The 18680-nt window shown below is 38.0% G+C and overlaps 1 protein-coding gene across 2 annotated transcripts; it reads left to right on the top strand.

Moving 5' to 3' along the window:
- Positions 1-9094: 9094 nt before the first annotated feature.
- prokr1b (prokineticin receptor 1b) lies at positions 9095-17032 on the top strand. 2 transcript variants are annotated; one of them, XM_013271344.3, is made up of 3 exons: positions 9095-9732; positions 10426-11085; positions 15629-17032. In XM_013271344.3, the coding sequence occupies exons 2-3, from the start codon at positions 10619-10621 to the stop codon at positions 16332-16334; spliced, it is 1173 nt and encodes a 390-aa protein (XP_013126798.1). In that variant the 5' UTR covers positions 9095-9732; positions 10426-10618; the 3' UTR covers positions 16335-17032. The 2 variants fall into 2 exon arrangements, with proteins under 2 accessions (XP_013126798.1, XP_005474261.1); XM_005474204.4 differs by having other exon boundaries at positions 9095-9736.
- Positions 17033-18680: the final 1648 nt, after the last annotated feature.

Below are 18680 nucleotides of genomic sequence, written 5' to 3'. Positions count from 1 at the left end.
AATTTACGAGCAGTCACAGCAAAGGCCCGATCTCCTCTGTGCTTAAATCTGGACCTCAGGACAGCCAGGAGCAATTGATCCGCAGACCTCAGTGATCTTGCAGGAGTGTACCGATTTAAAAGTTCAGAAAGGTATGAGGGTGCTAACCCGTGCAACGCCTTAAAAACAAATAATAAAATCTTAAAATTAATTCTAAAACTAACTGGCAGCCAGTGTAATGATGCCAGTATGGGGGATATGTGGTCTCGCTTGTGTGTACCAGTTAGTAACCGTGCTGCAGTGTTTTGGAGCAGCTGCAGATGGCTAACTGATGACAGACTAACTTCAGAGTAAAGACTATTACAGTAGTCGAGGCGAGATGAAATGAAGCCATGGATAGCTCTTTCAAAGTCTCTAAAATAGAGATATGGCTTCACTTTAGCAAGTAGCCGAAAGTTAAGGAAACTGGTCTTGATTACAGCATTAATCTGTTTGTCAAACGTTAGATTAGAGTCAAAAATCACTCCTAGGTTCCTCGCAACAGCTGGTTAATAATGGGTTTTTATTAATTTCCAATAGAAGCAATAAATACAAGAACCATGACATAACTGAAATAAGTCCTGACCTAACCACATACAACTTTTCTTTTAATGTTGTTCTTGCACATTGTGTTATTTGTTTTAACTTCAAATCAAATTGCAGAGCTCAGTCAAGTGAAAAGTATAGAAGAATCTCTGTGTTTTGCTGAAAAGGTGGCTCTGAAGCAGAAACATGACAATTTGCTTTTAATAAAATGAAAGCCCCTGTCCGCTTTAAAATTAGATTCTTTCTCTTGCACTTATTGTGATATTTAGCAGAGCTCAAAGAAAGTGGTGAAAGTGGTGTAAGTGAAGGACGGCCTAGGAAGAGAGGTTCCTTCTAGTGTGTTGCCTAGAGTCCCTAATCACCCGCATTTGAATGCCATCAGAGGGATGTACTATGAAATGAGATTAATGAGTTTGCGGGCTATGTCGAGCTGGTGGCCCTCTTTTTATGTGGCCATGGTAACATATAGACTGAACACATAACGTGGCTATGTTCAGAGTTTTGCTTTAATATTGGCTAAAAGCGGTACATTCTTACTGATTCTTTTATTTATAGCATGTTTTACAGCCAGTATAGATTTTCTGTTGGGTGAATGCATTTTTTATGTCCAACTTGTTACAGTAAGTTGTACTTCGCCAGTGAACCACAATTGTAAAATTACAGCAGTGCAAACTGTGCATTTCATTGTCACTGAAACATGCATGTGTTCATTTGGTAATGTGGAAAATGTCAGTTGTTTTTATATTTCATTCTAATCTGCTGCTAAGTTTGTTTTAAAGTGCCGGAATTGCAGCTACTAAAACACACCCCAAGAATACTTATTCGTTCAGTATAATTTCACTTTGATCTGCTGGCAAACTAAAGTAGTAACATTTAATGTTTAAATGCATGCAGTTTAAACTTTCAGAGCTCTAATGTGCAGCCATTGTGGCAGAAATAAACAGCAGCACTGAGCAGGCACTCAGCAATAAAACAACTCAAATTAAAATGTTTATTTTGCCTCTCTGTGTGCTAAATCCCCAAATTAATAATTTTCAACAGTATTATTTCCTGTCTTATTAGCAACAGTGTTGCAAATGTTCTTTATAGACTTTTATCGCCATTTTATCATTGTGATGTGATAATGTCTCTAGTGGAGCAGGCGGCGCTCACAAGCATCACTTTGTGCACAAGATGAGTCATATGACGCATGAATCCCCCCTTTTATCTGAATACACACAGAAAGCCTGGCTTAACAGAGAATGCTGAAAACTATGATACCTGATATCTCTGACTGGGTTTTAGGTTTTCCCAGACCAGCTAACCTAAAGAGAGCCTAGCTGTGTTAAACTTCCTTTGTAGTATAACCATCTGGTCATTAGTGGAAGTGCATATCAAACCCAAGGACCAAGTCGCTCTTGCTATATGGCCACTGCCCTATGTGTTGAGTGTGTGCTGTTAGTGAGTTTGCATTGGCTTGCAGTGTTTTCAATGTTGCCATTTTGTTTAGGTTAACTTAAGGAAAATTTGTAGGAATTCTCTACCATTTATTTTTACTCAGTTTTTCGCCTGTTTGTATTTCTAGGGCAAAGAAAACTGGAATGCACAATTGTAATATTTGTTTCCATAAATTGAGTTTTTATTTTTTACGCAGTGAGGGGTTTTTGTTTGATGTTTTAGCTTTCAACCTCCTTTTTTTTCCTATGACCTGAGCTGGCTGTCTTTGTTAATATTTCTGTTGTAGGTAAATGTCATTTTATTGCTATACTGAAAAGTTGTTGAGGTCTTTTTTTCCTAGTGTTTGTCTGGACCCACATATTAGTGGTTATCTTACTTTAAATGTATATTGTGCGGGGGGGGGTGTCTCTCCAGGAAAATTATTCCATGGTTTTAGTAATACATATTAAAGTCTCTTGTTTATTACTCTTTGCTGTATCTTCACTCTTCTATTCACACATATTGTCACACAGTATGTGTGAGAAAGAGTCAAAGAAGATTTCTTTTTCTTGCTCTCCAAGCTATGCTATAAGGTCAGTCATACTGTGTCTATAGACAGATCTAGAAAGTAGTTTGTAAAACAGTATTATGTCAGTGCTTCAGCATATTTTGGTAAATTAAAGGCAGCCATGTGATAGCTGAGCTGGAGTATAAAATTCAAACTACTAAATAAACAATTTAGTTAGGATTTAAATATTTAAACTTCACAGTATCAGTCTATTTATACATTTATGTCTCTATCTCTCTATATATGGTAGTAAATGGATTTAATGACTTTTATGTAAATGTTGGACCAGATTTAGCAGCAAAGATTCCAGAACAAGAAAGAGACAATATACAATAAATGAATTAAAGTGAAACTTTACTTCAAAACAATCCATCTTCATTTTTTCAGTGATTTTTGCAGTAGATGAGTTAGAAGTAAAATTTATTGTTAATATGTGTAAAAATAAATTATCTACTGATTGTGATGGGTGTGATATGACACTGGTAAAAAAAAAAATGATGGTATTTCAAAGCTTTGAACATATATTTGCAATGTATCTTTCTTAACTGGTTCATTTCCAAATAAAATGAAAATTGAGAAGGTAATACCACTATTTAAGGAAGGGAATAAACACATTTTCACAAACTATAGGTCACTAACACTCCTCTCTCAATTTTAAAACATTTTGGAAAAAAAACTTTTTGCAGTGGACTAGAGAAACTCTTAAATAAATATGATTTAAATAACCAAAGTCATATGGAATTAGAACTTCACTGGATAATAATTAAAGCAATGGAAGCAATAAGAATTGCACTGAACCTAAAACAATATGCAGTTGTAGAAAGTATTTGATACAGTTAATCACTCAGTACTACTAAATAAACTACAATGTTATGACATTATTAGAGTGGCACTGAGCTGGATCAGAAGTTATTTATCTAGAACACAACAGTTTGTGAAGCTGGGAGAATTTAGATTTGGGTACATGGAAATTGCTTGTGGAGTCCCCTAAGGGTCAGTAGTGGGCCCCAGTCTATTTTATATATATGTACATATATATATCGAAGAATCCATAGGTCCCTCATCCTATTCATGTAACCCCTTCCGCCAGGGTTACTTGCGTAGTAGCATTCCAACAACGCCCTGTTTTCGTCTCTTGCCCACCGATGCCTTCTTGTTCCAGTAGCCCACTTGTCGTCAGGGTGCCCTGGTTCCTCAACACCTGACGCGGACCTTGTTGATCCGGGCGACGTCCGAGCCGGCATGCCTTCATATTTATCTGTCTCGCTCATGTCTGCGGTAGGCTCACTTTAGCATAGGGGGTCTAGCCTTAGGACCCTTACTGGATACAGACGCCCCAGGCAGGAATCGAACTTGCGATCTTCTGCTCCAAAGGCGTGTAGTCTAACCACTACGCTATCCAGCTGCTATCCAGACAGACAAAATGGTGGTGGCTAACCAACCGGACATAGTGGTGGTAGACAAACAGAAGAAGACGGCTGTAGTGATCGATGTAGCGGTTCCGAATGACAGCAATATCAGGAAGAAGGAACACGAGAAGCTGGAGAAATACCAAGGGCTCAGAGAAGAGCTCGAGAGGATGTGGAGGGTGAAGGTAACGGTGGTCCCCGTGGTAATCGGAGCACTAGGTGCGGTGACTCCCAAGCTAGGCGAGTGGCTCCAGCAGATCCCGGGAACAACATCGGAGATCTCTGTCCAGAAGAGCGCAGTCCTGGGAACAGCTAAGATACTGCGCAGGACCCTCAAGCTCCCAGGCCTCTGGTAGAGGACCCGAGCTTGAAAGTTAAACCGCCCGCAGGGGCGTGCTGGGTGTTTTTTTATATATATATATGTATATATATGTAGATAGATAGATAGATAGATAGATAGATAGATATATGTATATTTTGTATACATGTATACATATTGTCCAAATAAATGACCAACATATCAATCACTCATACTCTTATAATAATTAATATTAATTACATAAATTATTATTACAGAATTCTTTTTCACCAAAATGTTGAGGAAATGTTTAATTTCCCATACACGACATCCAGTAATAGTCCCAGGGGTAAAAGCTGCTCATGCATATTTGAGTTTTTAAAGCATTATCAAAATCTCGTAAAGACTGTGCAAAATATTTGTTCTGGAGATGTAGATTACAAGGTAATTCAGTTTTGTCCCCAAATAATCTGGAAAACTAATAGTTTAATTGAATTGGTTTTTGTGTCATATCTGTTTTTTTATTTACTAAAAAAGTAAAAAGTTAAATAGCTTTCCCCATAAAGGTTTAATAAAAAAATTGTGTTCTATCCATTTTTTCAGGGGTTATAAAATCACCTGTAAGCACCACTTTAAACATTCTGATGCCATTCAAAGTTTGATACACGGTCTCAGCTCAGTGCATGAATATATACAACCCGTTGAGCTGGATCTCATTAATATGGGTGAGAGAAGCGTTGCAGTAAAATTAGAGCAACACAAAAGATAACACCAGTTTGATTTGAACAAAAAGAAAAAAAGCATTTTGCACATCTGTCATTAAAGTAATGTGCAGCTGTCGTGTTAGAAATGAATGGCAGAGCTAAGAGCTTACTGAGCGGATAAATCAATATATTAATGTATGAATTCACAAGACTGATGATTTTGTGATGCAGTTCTCCCATTCCATATTTGCAGCAACAATGGTTGCCTTTTGTTATATTTTTTATATTCTTTATGTGTCTCTAACACCTGTTTCTCATATTGTCTCTGGCAGTAGCAGGTGGCACTCAACTGATCAATTTTGACCAAAAAACAAGTCAAATGAAGCAGAAAATTCACCATTTTGGCCTCAAGCAGAAAGTCTTGGTCGGCAAAGACAGTTGATAATCACTGTTGTAATAGCTATTATCACCAGTGGTTGTTTTTTGGTTTTGTCAAGCTGACTAACACAAAGAAAGCCTAGCCATTTCACCTTTGCTTCATAGTACACCATTCTAGCATGCTGGCATCTGTCTCCCATAAATTTCAGCCATGTGTTTAGGATCACCATCCTGCTGAAAGGTATAACTCTAGCTAAAAAGACAGTGTTATTTTATTGTCACACACAATGCAGAAAATTTCCCAGTCCCTTGTAATAACCTTAACACACATATATTTACAACAAGCATACGCCAAGCACTCTGGAAGCTTCCATGTAGCTGAGAGGTTTAGGCTGAGAATAACCGCAACCAAAGACTAAAGTCGGAAAACTTCAGCCACCATATTTCACACTTGCTGTGAGTTCTCTTGGGAAGCAGTCTTTAGTCAACCATGTCTACTGCTACTATAAGCAAGCAATAAAAGGATTCAGATGTCCAGAATAAATGTTTCTTGAAGGCATAGTGTTTGCTTTTATGTTCACTTGAACACATTAGTTTTCCTCTGGCTTTCTTTTGGACAGCAGAAGCTTTGCCTGGCACATTTCTCTTGGAAGTTAAATTTGTGCAATTTGTGCTGCAAGAGATACTTGCAGTGTTCTTAGAGATTTATTGTTTGCATCAAATGATTGACAATAGGGTGACTTATTTCAATATCTGCCACTCCCTTTGACTGCAGGGGTTTTATTTCACTAAATAAAATTTGACATGATAAACATGACTACAGTATGTCAGTTTTATGTATGATCTGTTTTAATATACCATCTTTATCTGTAGGCAGCGTTTCAAAGAAATGTTTTTTAAAGCAATTTCCTTTTCATTTATTTTTTTTACATTACATCACTACATAATGTAAAAAAAAGACCATTGCATATGTCAACATATATAAATATATATATATTTTCTCTTTCAAACAAAAGTCACTGAGATTTGATTGTGAAATTGTCTTGAAATCCTTTTCTACATACTGAACTGTAGCACTGGGACCAAATGTTCACTGACATTAAAGGGCACCCTAACATGTTGCCTGTTAAACAAAGCTCATTTAGACCTCATTTAGAAAGTTTGTTTCTTTCCTACAACCGGCGTTGTAAGAGGGACTCCTACTAGCAGATCAATACAACCTGTGTCCTGCATAAGCAAAGAAAGACCACTGGACATCTAATAACTTGTTTACACACATAGAGATAATGAATGACTTATAAGGAAACAGAAAACTACCTATGCCAGACCAACGAATGGACTTGTAAATGTGTAACATTGTCCTTGACAGAACCAACATTTTTAACTGTTCCAATTCAAAACCCCTGAAATATATTTATATGGATTCTGCTTCATTTGCTGTCTATTCCCTGAAAACATTGTAACCAATAAAGATTCCAATCCGTCCACCTACATGCAAAAACCACAGATTAAAGGTCTTGTGCATATTATTCATGGCTGAGGAGAGAAAAGCAGGTTCTCCTTGTTCTCTTTTCTATCTATATTTTCTGGTTACAAGAAGCAATAAATCTGGGGCCTGGGTGAGATTATAGAGCTGCCCTTAGCTAGAAATGAACGCTTGGTGTTTATCCTGCTGGTCAAGCCTCCTGGGTTACACAGCAAGCTGAGCAAGTGGCTAATATTTAGAGGGTAATAAAAACTAATAGGAACATGCAAAGACAGTTCTTTCATCTCAGGTGAACAGGAGTGTAGATGTAGTGTTGTTCAAAAAAAGAAAAGTCTATAACAGGAGTAGTTGTCTGCTGTTTCACTTGTGTCTTTTGTTATCCATTCTTAGGTTTAAAATGTACTCATACTTGCCAACTGGCTACGTTCAGTGGGAGAGGATACAAAAAGGCATTTTGAGGCTACTGAAACATGATTGTCAGAGGTATTGTAAGCAACAGTAGACTTGAGGCTTAAAAGTCATCAGTGCTGCAGTCTGTGTGTATTCATCTGAGTTCAGGATGGCTGATCACAGACAAACAGTGCTCAAAGTATTGTTTGTCTGTGTGTGTGATGCTCGTTAATTTCCCAAACTGTACCATGTCGTTATTGTCAATAGTAAACATGTGATTGAGTGCAAAACATGAATTGTGTTTGTAGGTGTGTGTGTGCACAGAACTGCACAGAAGAAGCCAGAATTTCATCAATCAGATAGCTGAATAGTGTGTTCAGTGAACGTTTTCAGGTATTAATATTCTACAAAGCAGATCATACATAGAGTAATCAGAAAAGTCATACAGTCTGATCAGACTGTTTATATAAGGTTAGAATCATATTTATAGGTTCTCCCGACCCCTCAAAAAATTTGACAGCACTACATGGTCTTTAACCCAAGCAGCAAAGCAATAACACAAAACCAAAACGTACTACTATTACAGATACCCTGACTCATTTGCGTACTTGTTATTAATAAATAGACTAATTAGAATATTTCAAAAGTGCTTTCAGTGAATTTTTCTAGGTTCTGCTATATCACAAAGACAATACCATGCATCAGAATAATGGTGGGACTTGTGAACATTTGATGAGCAATGCTAACTGCCAGCACACTAGAGTTGTCTAATTCTTGGAGTTAAGAGATAAGCAACATTATTTTTTCTTCCATTCTGTATGGAAGTTTTTGGTCCTGCACTGCATACCTACAGAGCCTTCACCATAATGGGAAGCATCAGAGTTTATTTGTGCTTGTGTATGATTTGTGCATTGTGCTGCCATCACAAGTAAAATTGAACTAATTATGATAGACTATGGGCTATTTAATCTTGAACAAGTTACTTTTACTGAAATGCAGAAAAGAAAAATTAATACTGGACCAGCTGTGTGGATGAAAGAACTATGGAAATGAGAACACAGCGTAGCTCTACACTGGAAGAATACTAGGTATTGCATTAGCATTCTGAGAAAGACAGACAATGACAGCTTATTACATTTTATGGAGCAACTTAATATTAACCAGTATATTGTAATATACTACTATAAGGTTAACCAGAAGTGAAGCAGCTACTTTAAATCAAGCTTTAAATTTACACTGTTGCAAGTAAGACCCAGCAAGTGTGGTGCACAGCATAAATTTGCAATATGTTGTTGAAAAACTGACAAAAAAAGGCTGTAGGCTAGTCTTTAGCTAAACTTTAGGTTAGCTGAATTTAAATCCTTTCTGCAAAGTGAAGCATTATTATTTTATTTTCTGGAATCCCTTCTTTTCTCTGTTCTTCGTCTCTATTGCAATACAAACAAATTAAAATGCAGCTTGCCACAATGTTATAAATTGGTGATGCGATTTGAAGATAAGTAGACATGATGCCACCACAGCCGAGACTTGGGAAGGAACATTTTCATAACCAAATAAATAAATATATAAATTTGCTGTGGGGTAGAAGTGTCAAAGGTGGTGTGCTTCGCTTTCAAAAGGTCAGCATAGGGCCAAAGCCAAACCCCTGAGCAGAAAACCACATAGCTACTCTCTTTATTTAATATAATGGCTCTTTTCTGTGCAGTGTCACTGACTTGTGTGCCTAAAACCCTGCCAGCCAGAAAAGAAAAAGAAAAGGAAGAAGAATAAACTGTTGCATAAAACCAGTCTCGCACCAAATTAACTAATTAACTGGTATCCACCCTGGAGCAGCAGCGCCAGAAACGGAAAGTCATTTCTGCTTTCTAATAATAATTATGGTAACATGCTAGTGTTACTCTCCATACTGGACGTGTATAACTGTTTGCTGGCAAGTTCACTACAATTTTTTTCCATCTTACTAAATATGAGCTAACCCTTCCTCCCACGGGAGGAAAATCACACCTTTTGTGTGAGATTCTGTCGGGAGTATAAACCGCAGTGAGGCGCGATGAACAACACAACACACAAAAGGTGAAGGGACTCTCTGTTCTGTATGGTGTGATGCCTAAAGCCTCACCGTATCTATTTTCTTTCTTAACCATATTAAATGTTAGCTTAGCTTAACATCCTGTCCACGCCAAGCTGCGCATTTATTGACGTCTATTATCTATAAACTGGTAAACTTTCAGGTATAATCCACACATACATACACACACTGATACCCACCCCCTTTTTTCACTCCACCCGAAAGACGAGTGTGGTTTCCTCACTGCGCCTCCTCGTCAGATTTATCATTTGGAGCTGAGGAGAACCAGACGCAACTTTTCCTTGTGAAGAAGTGCCGAAGGACAGAGAAGCAGTCGTCACATCAGCACGCACAGTTTAATCAATGAGCAGCAAAGATGAGACCTTGCGTCTCCACCGGCTGGATTGTCCGTTAAAAACCGTCTTCAGCTTGCGCTCACACCTCAAACAGAGTGGGTAATTAAACTTTATTTATTTATTCTTTTAGCTTTAAAAAATCACGGAAAATGTATCAATGTTTGCTGGTAAGTGCCTGAAATATTATTTCAATTTGAATTTTATCTTAATAGTTCTGCTTTTTTCGGGGGGTTCTCTTTTTTTCCAATGACAGCAATAAGTAACGCTCCCATGAATCGATTTGTATGGTTCTTATTAGAAATAATTCTCATTCTACTTTTTTTTTGTATCTTTCTCCCTGCTTTCTCCCACATTATATTGTGTGCTGTTTTGGGTCAGCAGTCGGGTTAATTGCATTGCACTAGCTTATCACTACAAATCAGTTTTTATCCTGTTAAAATGTGCCCTTTTTCCAGCGATGGGTTGCCATATTTAGTGTTGCTTACCTCATGTGCAGGGGCTTTAAAGTGATGAATTTTGCAAGAAATAAAGGGCACTGTCATCAAGATCAGCCTTGTCTGTTATGTTGGTTTGCTGTAAAGTGACAAGGTCCTAATAAATTACATAAAATCACCGACTAGATGTCTTCACCCACACAAATATTCATCAGAAAAAATCAAAAAAATGTCACACGTGCCAACACGATTAAGCCTGAAGCATTGCGATCATGTAATTTGTTGTGATCATATCTTGTTGCCATGAATGTGACCCTGCATGAGTAATGCTGAGTTGGGAAATTTCTTTTCCAGGTGAAGATGTGCTTTTGTTTCCAAAGAAGACGCAGCATGCTGAAATATGTTATCTCCACACAAACATCTTAGCTGTGGAATGCATTATGTACCACAAAGTATGAAAATTTAATACCTAATTTATTGGATCAAGTTGTTCTCAATTTAAAACAAACAAACAAACCAAAAAAAAAGAAGGACTGTCTGCTAAGATATGGGGGAGTCAAATATCAGCCTCGTAGTAGGACCTTCTAGAGAGATGCAGGAAAATGTCAGAGAAGGCAAGCTGGATCATTATATGGACAACTATGATATGGACTATGGCATCCCTCCAGATGAGATCCCCGATACCACCCAGGGCCAAGCCTTCTTTGTGGCCACCATTGTTATCGGTGTGGTCCTTGTCTGCATCATACTTGTTTGTGGGTTGGGAAACTTCATATTCATTGCCACACTGACAAGATACAAAAAACTCAGAAATCTAACCAACCTGCTCATTGCTAATTTGGCCATCTCCGACTTCATTGTGGCAGTGGTTTGTTGCCCATTCCTGGTGGACTACTACGTGGTTAAGCAGCTTTCCTGGGATCATGGATTGGTGCTCTGTGCCGCTGTGAACTATCTCCGTACTGTGTCACTCTACGTGTCGACAAACGCATTGCTTGCCATTGCAGTTGACAGGTGAGTTTCTCAATCTTTTCATTTGTCTGTGTGTCTGTGAGTGAGTCTGCGTGGGTGTGCAATTAGATTCAGTTCATTTTATTTGAAAAAAAATTTCATTTTTGTGTATAAAGTGTATAGAGATTATATAACTTGAAAAACTTTGAAAACTGTACACTGCTTTATTCAGCTGTAATAGGATGATATGAAAACTCTGTGCAATTCTTTGTCTTTTGAACTTGAGGTCTTTACTTCACTTGAAAACAACACAGTATTTTTCTCTGAGTGATGGAGCCAAGAAGTTATGATGAGTGTTTGAATGCAGCGGTATCAACACAAAAGAAATACAGAATACAGATATGCTTAATAACAAAAAATGAGAGTCTTTATTAGGCGGTTTAAAGAAGTCTGCAAGCGTAATCCAACAGCGAAAAAGCATAAATACAAAAACAAGGATTAGTAAGGTGCCTGAATGACACCAGTTGGTCCCTCTCTATTTGGAAGAGTAGCAGGTTTACTTTGAGCTCCTTGCATATGACCAAGCTTGTCACCCTATATCTAAGGTAGAGTCAGCCACCCTTCACTGGAAGCAGTTTTTTAGTTTTCTTCCATTCACTAACTACAGCAATTGACTATGGGTATTGGTGGAAATGTGGATGGACAGTTAATAGACAGCTTTGCTTTCATGTTCTCTTCATTATGACAGACAGGTACAGCATCTACATTACTTCAGATGCTGCACCAATACATGTCTCATTCCCCTGCTGTCTCCTTTCTTCATTCTTGAACAAGGCCTCACGATACTTGAACTTCACTTTGGGCAGCAACTCATTCCCAACATGGAGTGGGCATGCCACCTTTTTCTGCCCGAAAACCATGTCCTCAGATTTGGAGGTACTAGCTAGTTTAGTTTCACTTCTCAACCACCTCATTGCAAGCTGCAAGCCAACAGAATGACATCATTTGCAAAAGGCAGATACGAGATTCTGAGATTACCAAATCTGACCATGTGAATCAGGCAGTCAAAGGCAAAGGCTTGGGTGGTCTCATCCCCAGTTGCTGAAACAGGTTCTTGGGATATGGAATGTTATTGCTGTGGTGGGGAAGTAACCTGAGCTAGTGATTGTGGTGTTACCACCAAGATATTGCCATGTTTGCCTCAATGAGCAGCTTGGGTTCTGGAGTTAGTCTCCTGCGGAGAAGCTGAACTCTGGAGCTGTCCAGAGTGGGAAGGGCAGTGAGCCAAGCCAATATACTTATATCCCACCCTGCTCAGTGCAGCATTCCTCAGAGTTGCTTTCATGTGCCTTTGGATAGGGCAACAGATCCCAGCTCTTGTTTGTGCTTACAAATCAAATGGCAGCTCAGAGACCTTGGGCATCTTGGAGCTCATAGGTGGGAGATCTTTAACTCATCTGTTGCAGAGGCAGAACTTGGGCAGCATTCTGATGTAGGCTAGGGACACTGTCTCAATGAATCATGTTCTGCTCCTCCACTGCAAGGAATTGTGGCTGTTGCTCCCTGGTGGCAATCCTCAAACTAAATTATGGAAGGAACTGTCAAGTTGAAGTAATGATCCTATTAAGTTTGGTTCGCTTGTTTAGCCCTTAAAGCAAAAGGAACAAACATCTGGCATTTGCTGAAGAACTGTGTGAGGAGTTTGGACAAGTCATGGTTTGGTCAGGCTTTTGGTTGGCTTCAAGATGATTCTGTCAAACCATCAGACAAGTCAAGACTGATGAGATCCCAGGGATGGATGAAATTCACCCAGGTTCCTTTAGGCTCTGGACATTGTGGGTACCCTGGTTGCCTCTGCAACATCACGTAGAGGGTGGGTTTCCACTTCAGGGGAATCACACGCTTCAGACTTCCTGAGAAACACTTTGACCCCTACAGGAGAGCAAAGTCCAACTGCTGGATTTAAGAGGAACAATGTTGTTCCCTCCCTAGCCATTAAACAGTAGACCACCCATTTTTGAAGAAACACAGAAGTTTATTAGCCAGTCTATATCTGTTTTTTGGACCTGGAAAAGGCGTTCAGTGAGTATGTGTCATGTGGGTTGTGCTTTGAGGGTATCAGGCACGTTGTTGCATGCTATTTGGTTCTTGACCAAACTGACAGTTTGGTAACATTATCAGCAGTAATTCAGACTCTTTTCAATATGGTAACTGATTTATTCATATGAAAGTTGCTCATGTGAAAAAAATAAAACAACTATGCAGTCTTCTATATCAGTGTTTCCCAACCTTTTGGAGCCATGGCACATATTTCACATTAGAAAAATCCCACGGCACACCACCAAAAAAAATGTCACAAAAAGCATATTGATAATTTTTCCCTGCGCACCAGGCATAGTGGAATTGGCTCAGTTTGTCCCCAGTATACCTTTTTTACTTTCTTCTGACCACTACTCATGCTAGGGGGTTCATCTGGGTCTGAATTCTTCAGGTCAGATTGACTACTTAAAAAATATGTGTTCACACTATCATTAGTGCTTTAAAGAGCACATTAGTAACATTGGTTAATTCATTTTTGATTGTTCATTATCTGAAGAAGCTCAATATAAACAGATCGGCTTAATATTCTGTTTAGCATGCAGCAGGTAGATATTCTGCTATGATGAATCTTTTTCATGTCCATCTCCATCTGTCCTAGTGATATTTTCTATTCCATTTTCTGGCACATCATTCGCATGCTATACTACAGCATACAAATGAAATGAGCAGGAAATACTTACATATCAAACATTCAACTTTTGGCCAACTCTGAACAGAAAGGTCATCCTACTAAAAATACATTTCAAAACATGAACATTTCTGACTAGTAGTCAAGTAGATAGTAATAATATTTTCAGATAGCAATATATCTTCCTTTTGTCATCAGCAGATGCCGTAAGTGACTAACTGGTGAACATAATAAAATATTTGGCGATGAAGGCACAAGATATGTTATATAGCAGCTGGAAAATTTTAAAGTAAAAAACACTAGCTGCTTAAAGAAACTCAACATTCATCTTACTGGTATGATGAGAAACTTGTTTCTAAATAATTGATCATTCTGATCCCAATTACCTCTGAAAAATTATGTATATTAATTTCAGAGATATTTGTAACTCTCCAAGGTCCCCAAAGGGGCCATCTTTAAGTTAAATATAAGGTATTTGGTAAATGTTAGGTAAAGACCATGTTCAAATGTAAAAAAGAATAACATGAAACATGCCAAGTGAGCATATCAGCAATATTATATTTGGTGAGTAAGTAGGAAAGGACAAAAAACCTCTCTGGAGGATGCAAAGTGTAGACATTTCTGTCCCCTTCAGACTTATGTGCTTGAGGGGCTTTTAAGTATACACTATCAGGCCACAGGTGCAATCACTGTGAGTGCTTAATTAAACAGAAGCTGTTTAAAAGCCTTTTTATAGCAGAGAATGAATTTGACATGTGGGAAAGCACAGGTGTAAATAATAAAAAATAATGAGGAATGAATTTCATTTAGCTGCTTTTATTTCAGGGTTGCTTTGTGGTGACTGTAGCTCATGACGTAGAGCAGGGCACCTACTAATCAGAAGGTTGTTGTTTGATAACTGGCAGCTTAAGTCTGTATGCCAAAGTACCACTGAGCAAGATACTGAACCCCAAGTTGCTCTCCGATGTGTTCGTCAGAGTATGAATGTGTGTGGCTGTTAGATAGAAAGCATTTAGCTGTCCTGAATGGGTGAAAGAGGCATGTTGTATGAAGTGGTCAAAGAGGAAAGTGCCGTATAGGGACCGTTCCATTTGTGGTCCCTCAGTAGGGCAGAACACAGCAGAACCATACTGAATTTCTCTTATTTTGTCGTATCAGAACAGCTGCAGTGAAAAGGGTTTTTTTCCCATCTTCATGTTAAAAAGGCCCTTGGGAATAACAGAAACAGACACAAACAAAATTTACCCATCCTTAAAACTATTGCAATATGATTACATACTTTAATTGGTGTTTGGCCTAAGGGAAGCTGGTGGCTCTGTTAAAGCCGTGGGGCCATATTGCCATCATGGTTTTTATCTACTTTTCCACTATGAGGGAAGGATCGCCGTTAATCAATACAAAGTTTCCCTGAAATCACCTTTAATGTATGATGTAAGATTTCTGTGATGTAATAGTGGTCACCATAATGATGATGCTCTCGTTCCCATAGGGCACAAGGGGTAACATCATTTTTGGGTCTTCATCATTAGTTTGGCTGTAAAACCAGGGCTGTAACACATCAATATATTAGCATTTTTTATTTAAATGTGTAAATATTAAACTTTTGGCCGTGTCTAGAGGAATAATTATAATATAAATTACTTTTAAAAAGTAATTATTTGTAGCAATAAACATTTTACTGCCTCTTTCTTTCTTTACATATGGACATACATATTTCTTTTATCTATGTTTCCATACTAAAATGACTTCTGCGAATATAATTTTATATTTTCATATAATTTTAGATATATTTTTTTGTAACTATAACACTTGCATAACACTCAGATTGCTAAATATGCTGTTTAATATTGCATAACAGTTGTCTTGTTTTTCTTCCAGGTATATGGCCATAGTCCATCCTCTGAGGCCTCGCATGAAGTACCAAACTGCCTACTGTCTGATAACAGGAGTCTGGATTGTTCCCATTCTGATATCAATTCCCTCTGCCTATTTTGCTTCTGAGACCATGTACCCTCATGGAGGCACCACCTCAAACACTCACAAAGTCTTTTGTGCCCAAATATGGCCTGTGGACCAGCAAGCGTACTACCAGTCCTATTTCCTGTTTGTCTTTGCTGTGGAATTTGTTGGCCCTGTGATTGCCATGGCAATGTGTTATGCCCGAATTTCCCGCGAGCTGTGGTTCAAAAATGTCCCAGGTTTTCAGACAGAGCAAATACGGAAGAGGCTGCGCTGTCGCCGTAAGACAGTGATGGTCCTAATTGGAATCTTGACCGCATACATCCTGTGCTGGGCACCGTATTATGGATTCACCATTCTGAGAGACTTCCATCCAACACTTATCTCCCGCCAGAAGAACTCACTGGTGGCTTTTTACATTATTGAGTGTATTGCCATGAGCAATAGCATGATAAATACCTTCTGTTTTGTTAGTGTCAAGAACAACACAGTTAAGTACCTGAAGAAGATTGTACTGTTGCGCTGGAAGTCAACTTATACCCCTAGTAAGACTGTCGAGGAGATGGATGTGAGAACTTCCTCCTTGCCAGTAACAGAGGAAATTGAATGCATTCACCTAAGGTGAAGAGAAAAATTGGCAAACTAAATATTACTGACATTTGGGTCTCTGTAGTAGACTGTTGAGATTTGGACATCAAATCTTGTGCTCAGATTATGGAAACTGTCCAAGCTTCACAAACCACATGGAACCACTGAACTGACTACTGGGCCATTAGTCAGTTCCATATATATTCCACTACCTACAGTATTTCTGCATTATGAGAATGTGATCGCTGTGCTGTTCATACCGTGGGTATTAACTGTGCATTGTAGAATATTGTCTCATCTGTATACACTATATTACACTGAAGACATGTGAATAATAGCTGCTGCTGCCCTAACTGGCCCATCCAAAATGCTTATCTAGGTATTACTTGTATAAGTTCTCAAAAAAATCAAATAAGTGTTGACACCAATTTTAAAATACCAAAAACCATTTTTACTATGTATATGTGTATATATGTATGTGTGTGTGTGTGTGTGTGTGTGTGTATACGTGCACATTTTATAAATATTCCATGCCACTATTTAAGTATATTTAAGTATTGAACATTGAGCAAAGTCCTTTTTAATAACTGAATAACCCAACAAAGACATATTTCCATGTCTGCTGAGTGTAAAGATAATTTTTTTTCATCATTTGAGCTTACAACGATCAATATATTGCATGCTTATTTGTAGAACAGTACATGTTATATTTCCTGATGGTAATAAACTATAAGACACTGGAAACAAAGTCTATTTTTGTTTACCAAGCTGTATTTTTTTCTATGTGTCCCTCAGTTGCCTGTGCTATTAGTGAATTTATTCTTTATCACAGGGAGAGTTTTAAATATTAAAGAATGGAATACTTCACAGCTTGTTTTCATTTACAGACATAGAAGCAGTGAGGGGCTAAAAGACAATATCTTCCTTGGCAGCCTTCAAGCATCCAAGTAAATTTGTTTGATAGAGAATAAAGTTTAGCGAGATTTATTTTTGGTCATGTTGGTAACCACCACACTGACGCACAAGGGCTATAATGAATACTTAAAGTGCTATTCCTCCAACTGTGAGAGTGAGACAAAGTACAAACATTATACTCCCGTATATTTCCTGGGTTGGTATAAATAATGTATATGGGTACTTTTATCGGTCCTGTGGGTATGTTAGAGATGTACAGTGAATGATACCAAGAAGAGCTGAAAAGTGTGAAATAGCCAGCACGGCTCCTTAAAAATTACATTTCCATGTAGCTAAATGTTATGTTATTGTTTTTTCTCACATTAGGTTTGTGACATTTAACAACAATAAGTGATTAATGTGTCTTTGCTATTTTTGGCCTTTCTTTTCTGCTGACATTTCTCTTAAGGGAAACAATCTGACATTAGATGGGGTGGAACTAGTCACCCTGGTAACCCTACTGTCTGTACATAAAAGATGGATATAGCCTCTGTGATTTAACTCACTGCTTTGTGAAGTCCTGTTTTGAAGGCTGGATTTGAGCATTTTTGATGTTGGCATCTTGGATTTTTGTAGTAAATGTCACATAAGAATCTGATTGAGAAACCTGAGGATAATGTACACTCAAAGGGTAGTGACTTGTCAATCAAGATAAACATATCCTAAAGCATACCATGCTTTTTTCTAAATAGACTTTATTTAAAAAGCTATCAGACTTTACAAAATTAAAGTATTACGTTAAATAAGAGTTGAAACAAGTGACTATAACCAAAAACACGGAAAAATCTACTGATGTCATAAAAGAAAAACCTGGCATTGTGAAGTTATTTCTTTGAACTATGCTTTTTCACTCATTTTCAGCCCAGTTCTTGAACCTGACCATTCTCAGGAATAAGTTCTTACTAGCAGCCTGTGTTAAAAACACATCATTTTCTCCCATTTCATTAGTAGAATCTATGAAAAATATCAAAGATAACAAAGATAAAGAGTTTGACAGATATGAAATACCATTTTTGTCCCAACAAGGTAATTCCCATTAAGTGACCAATCAGTATATCTTAGCATGGTGTGCAGTGTCCCTAAAAAATTGAGAAAAACAGACAAGTGGAGGACAATAGAATAGGTGGGCGATCTAAAAATGACTATCTACAGCAGAGGGAGAGCAACTAAAAGCCACAACCTTAAGAAAAAGAAAAAACTACAAAGACCCGGCTAAGATCTGAGAGATGCATCTGACTCTTCAATTGATCCATATACTGCTCACCAGAAACAGACAGTGGATGTTCTGTCATGGTTTGGAACTGTTTTTCACCCAGTGGTTGGGAATCTTGTCAAAACTGGAATGGAATTACAAACACAGAAAGTACCTTCAGCTACTGATCCACCATGCAATACCTTTTTTTTTAAAGCTTCTGAAAGGCAAAGGCTT

Source organism: Oreochromis niloticus, linkage group LG13 (genome assembly GCF_001858045.2).
Source record: "Oreochromis niloticus isolate F11D_XX linkage group LG13, O_niloticus_UMD_NMBU, whole genome shotgun sequence".
Lineage (NCBI taxonomy): Eukaryota > Metazoa > Chordata > Actinopteri > Cichliformes > Cichlidae > Oreochromis > Oreochromis niloticus.
Note: the sequence above shows the minus strand (reverse complement) of the source record. Positions and strands in the feature narration are given on the sequence as shown.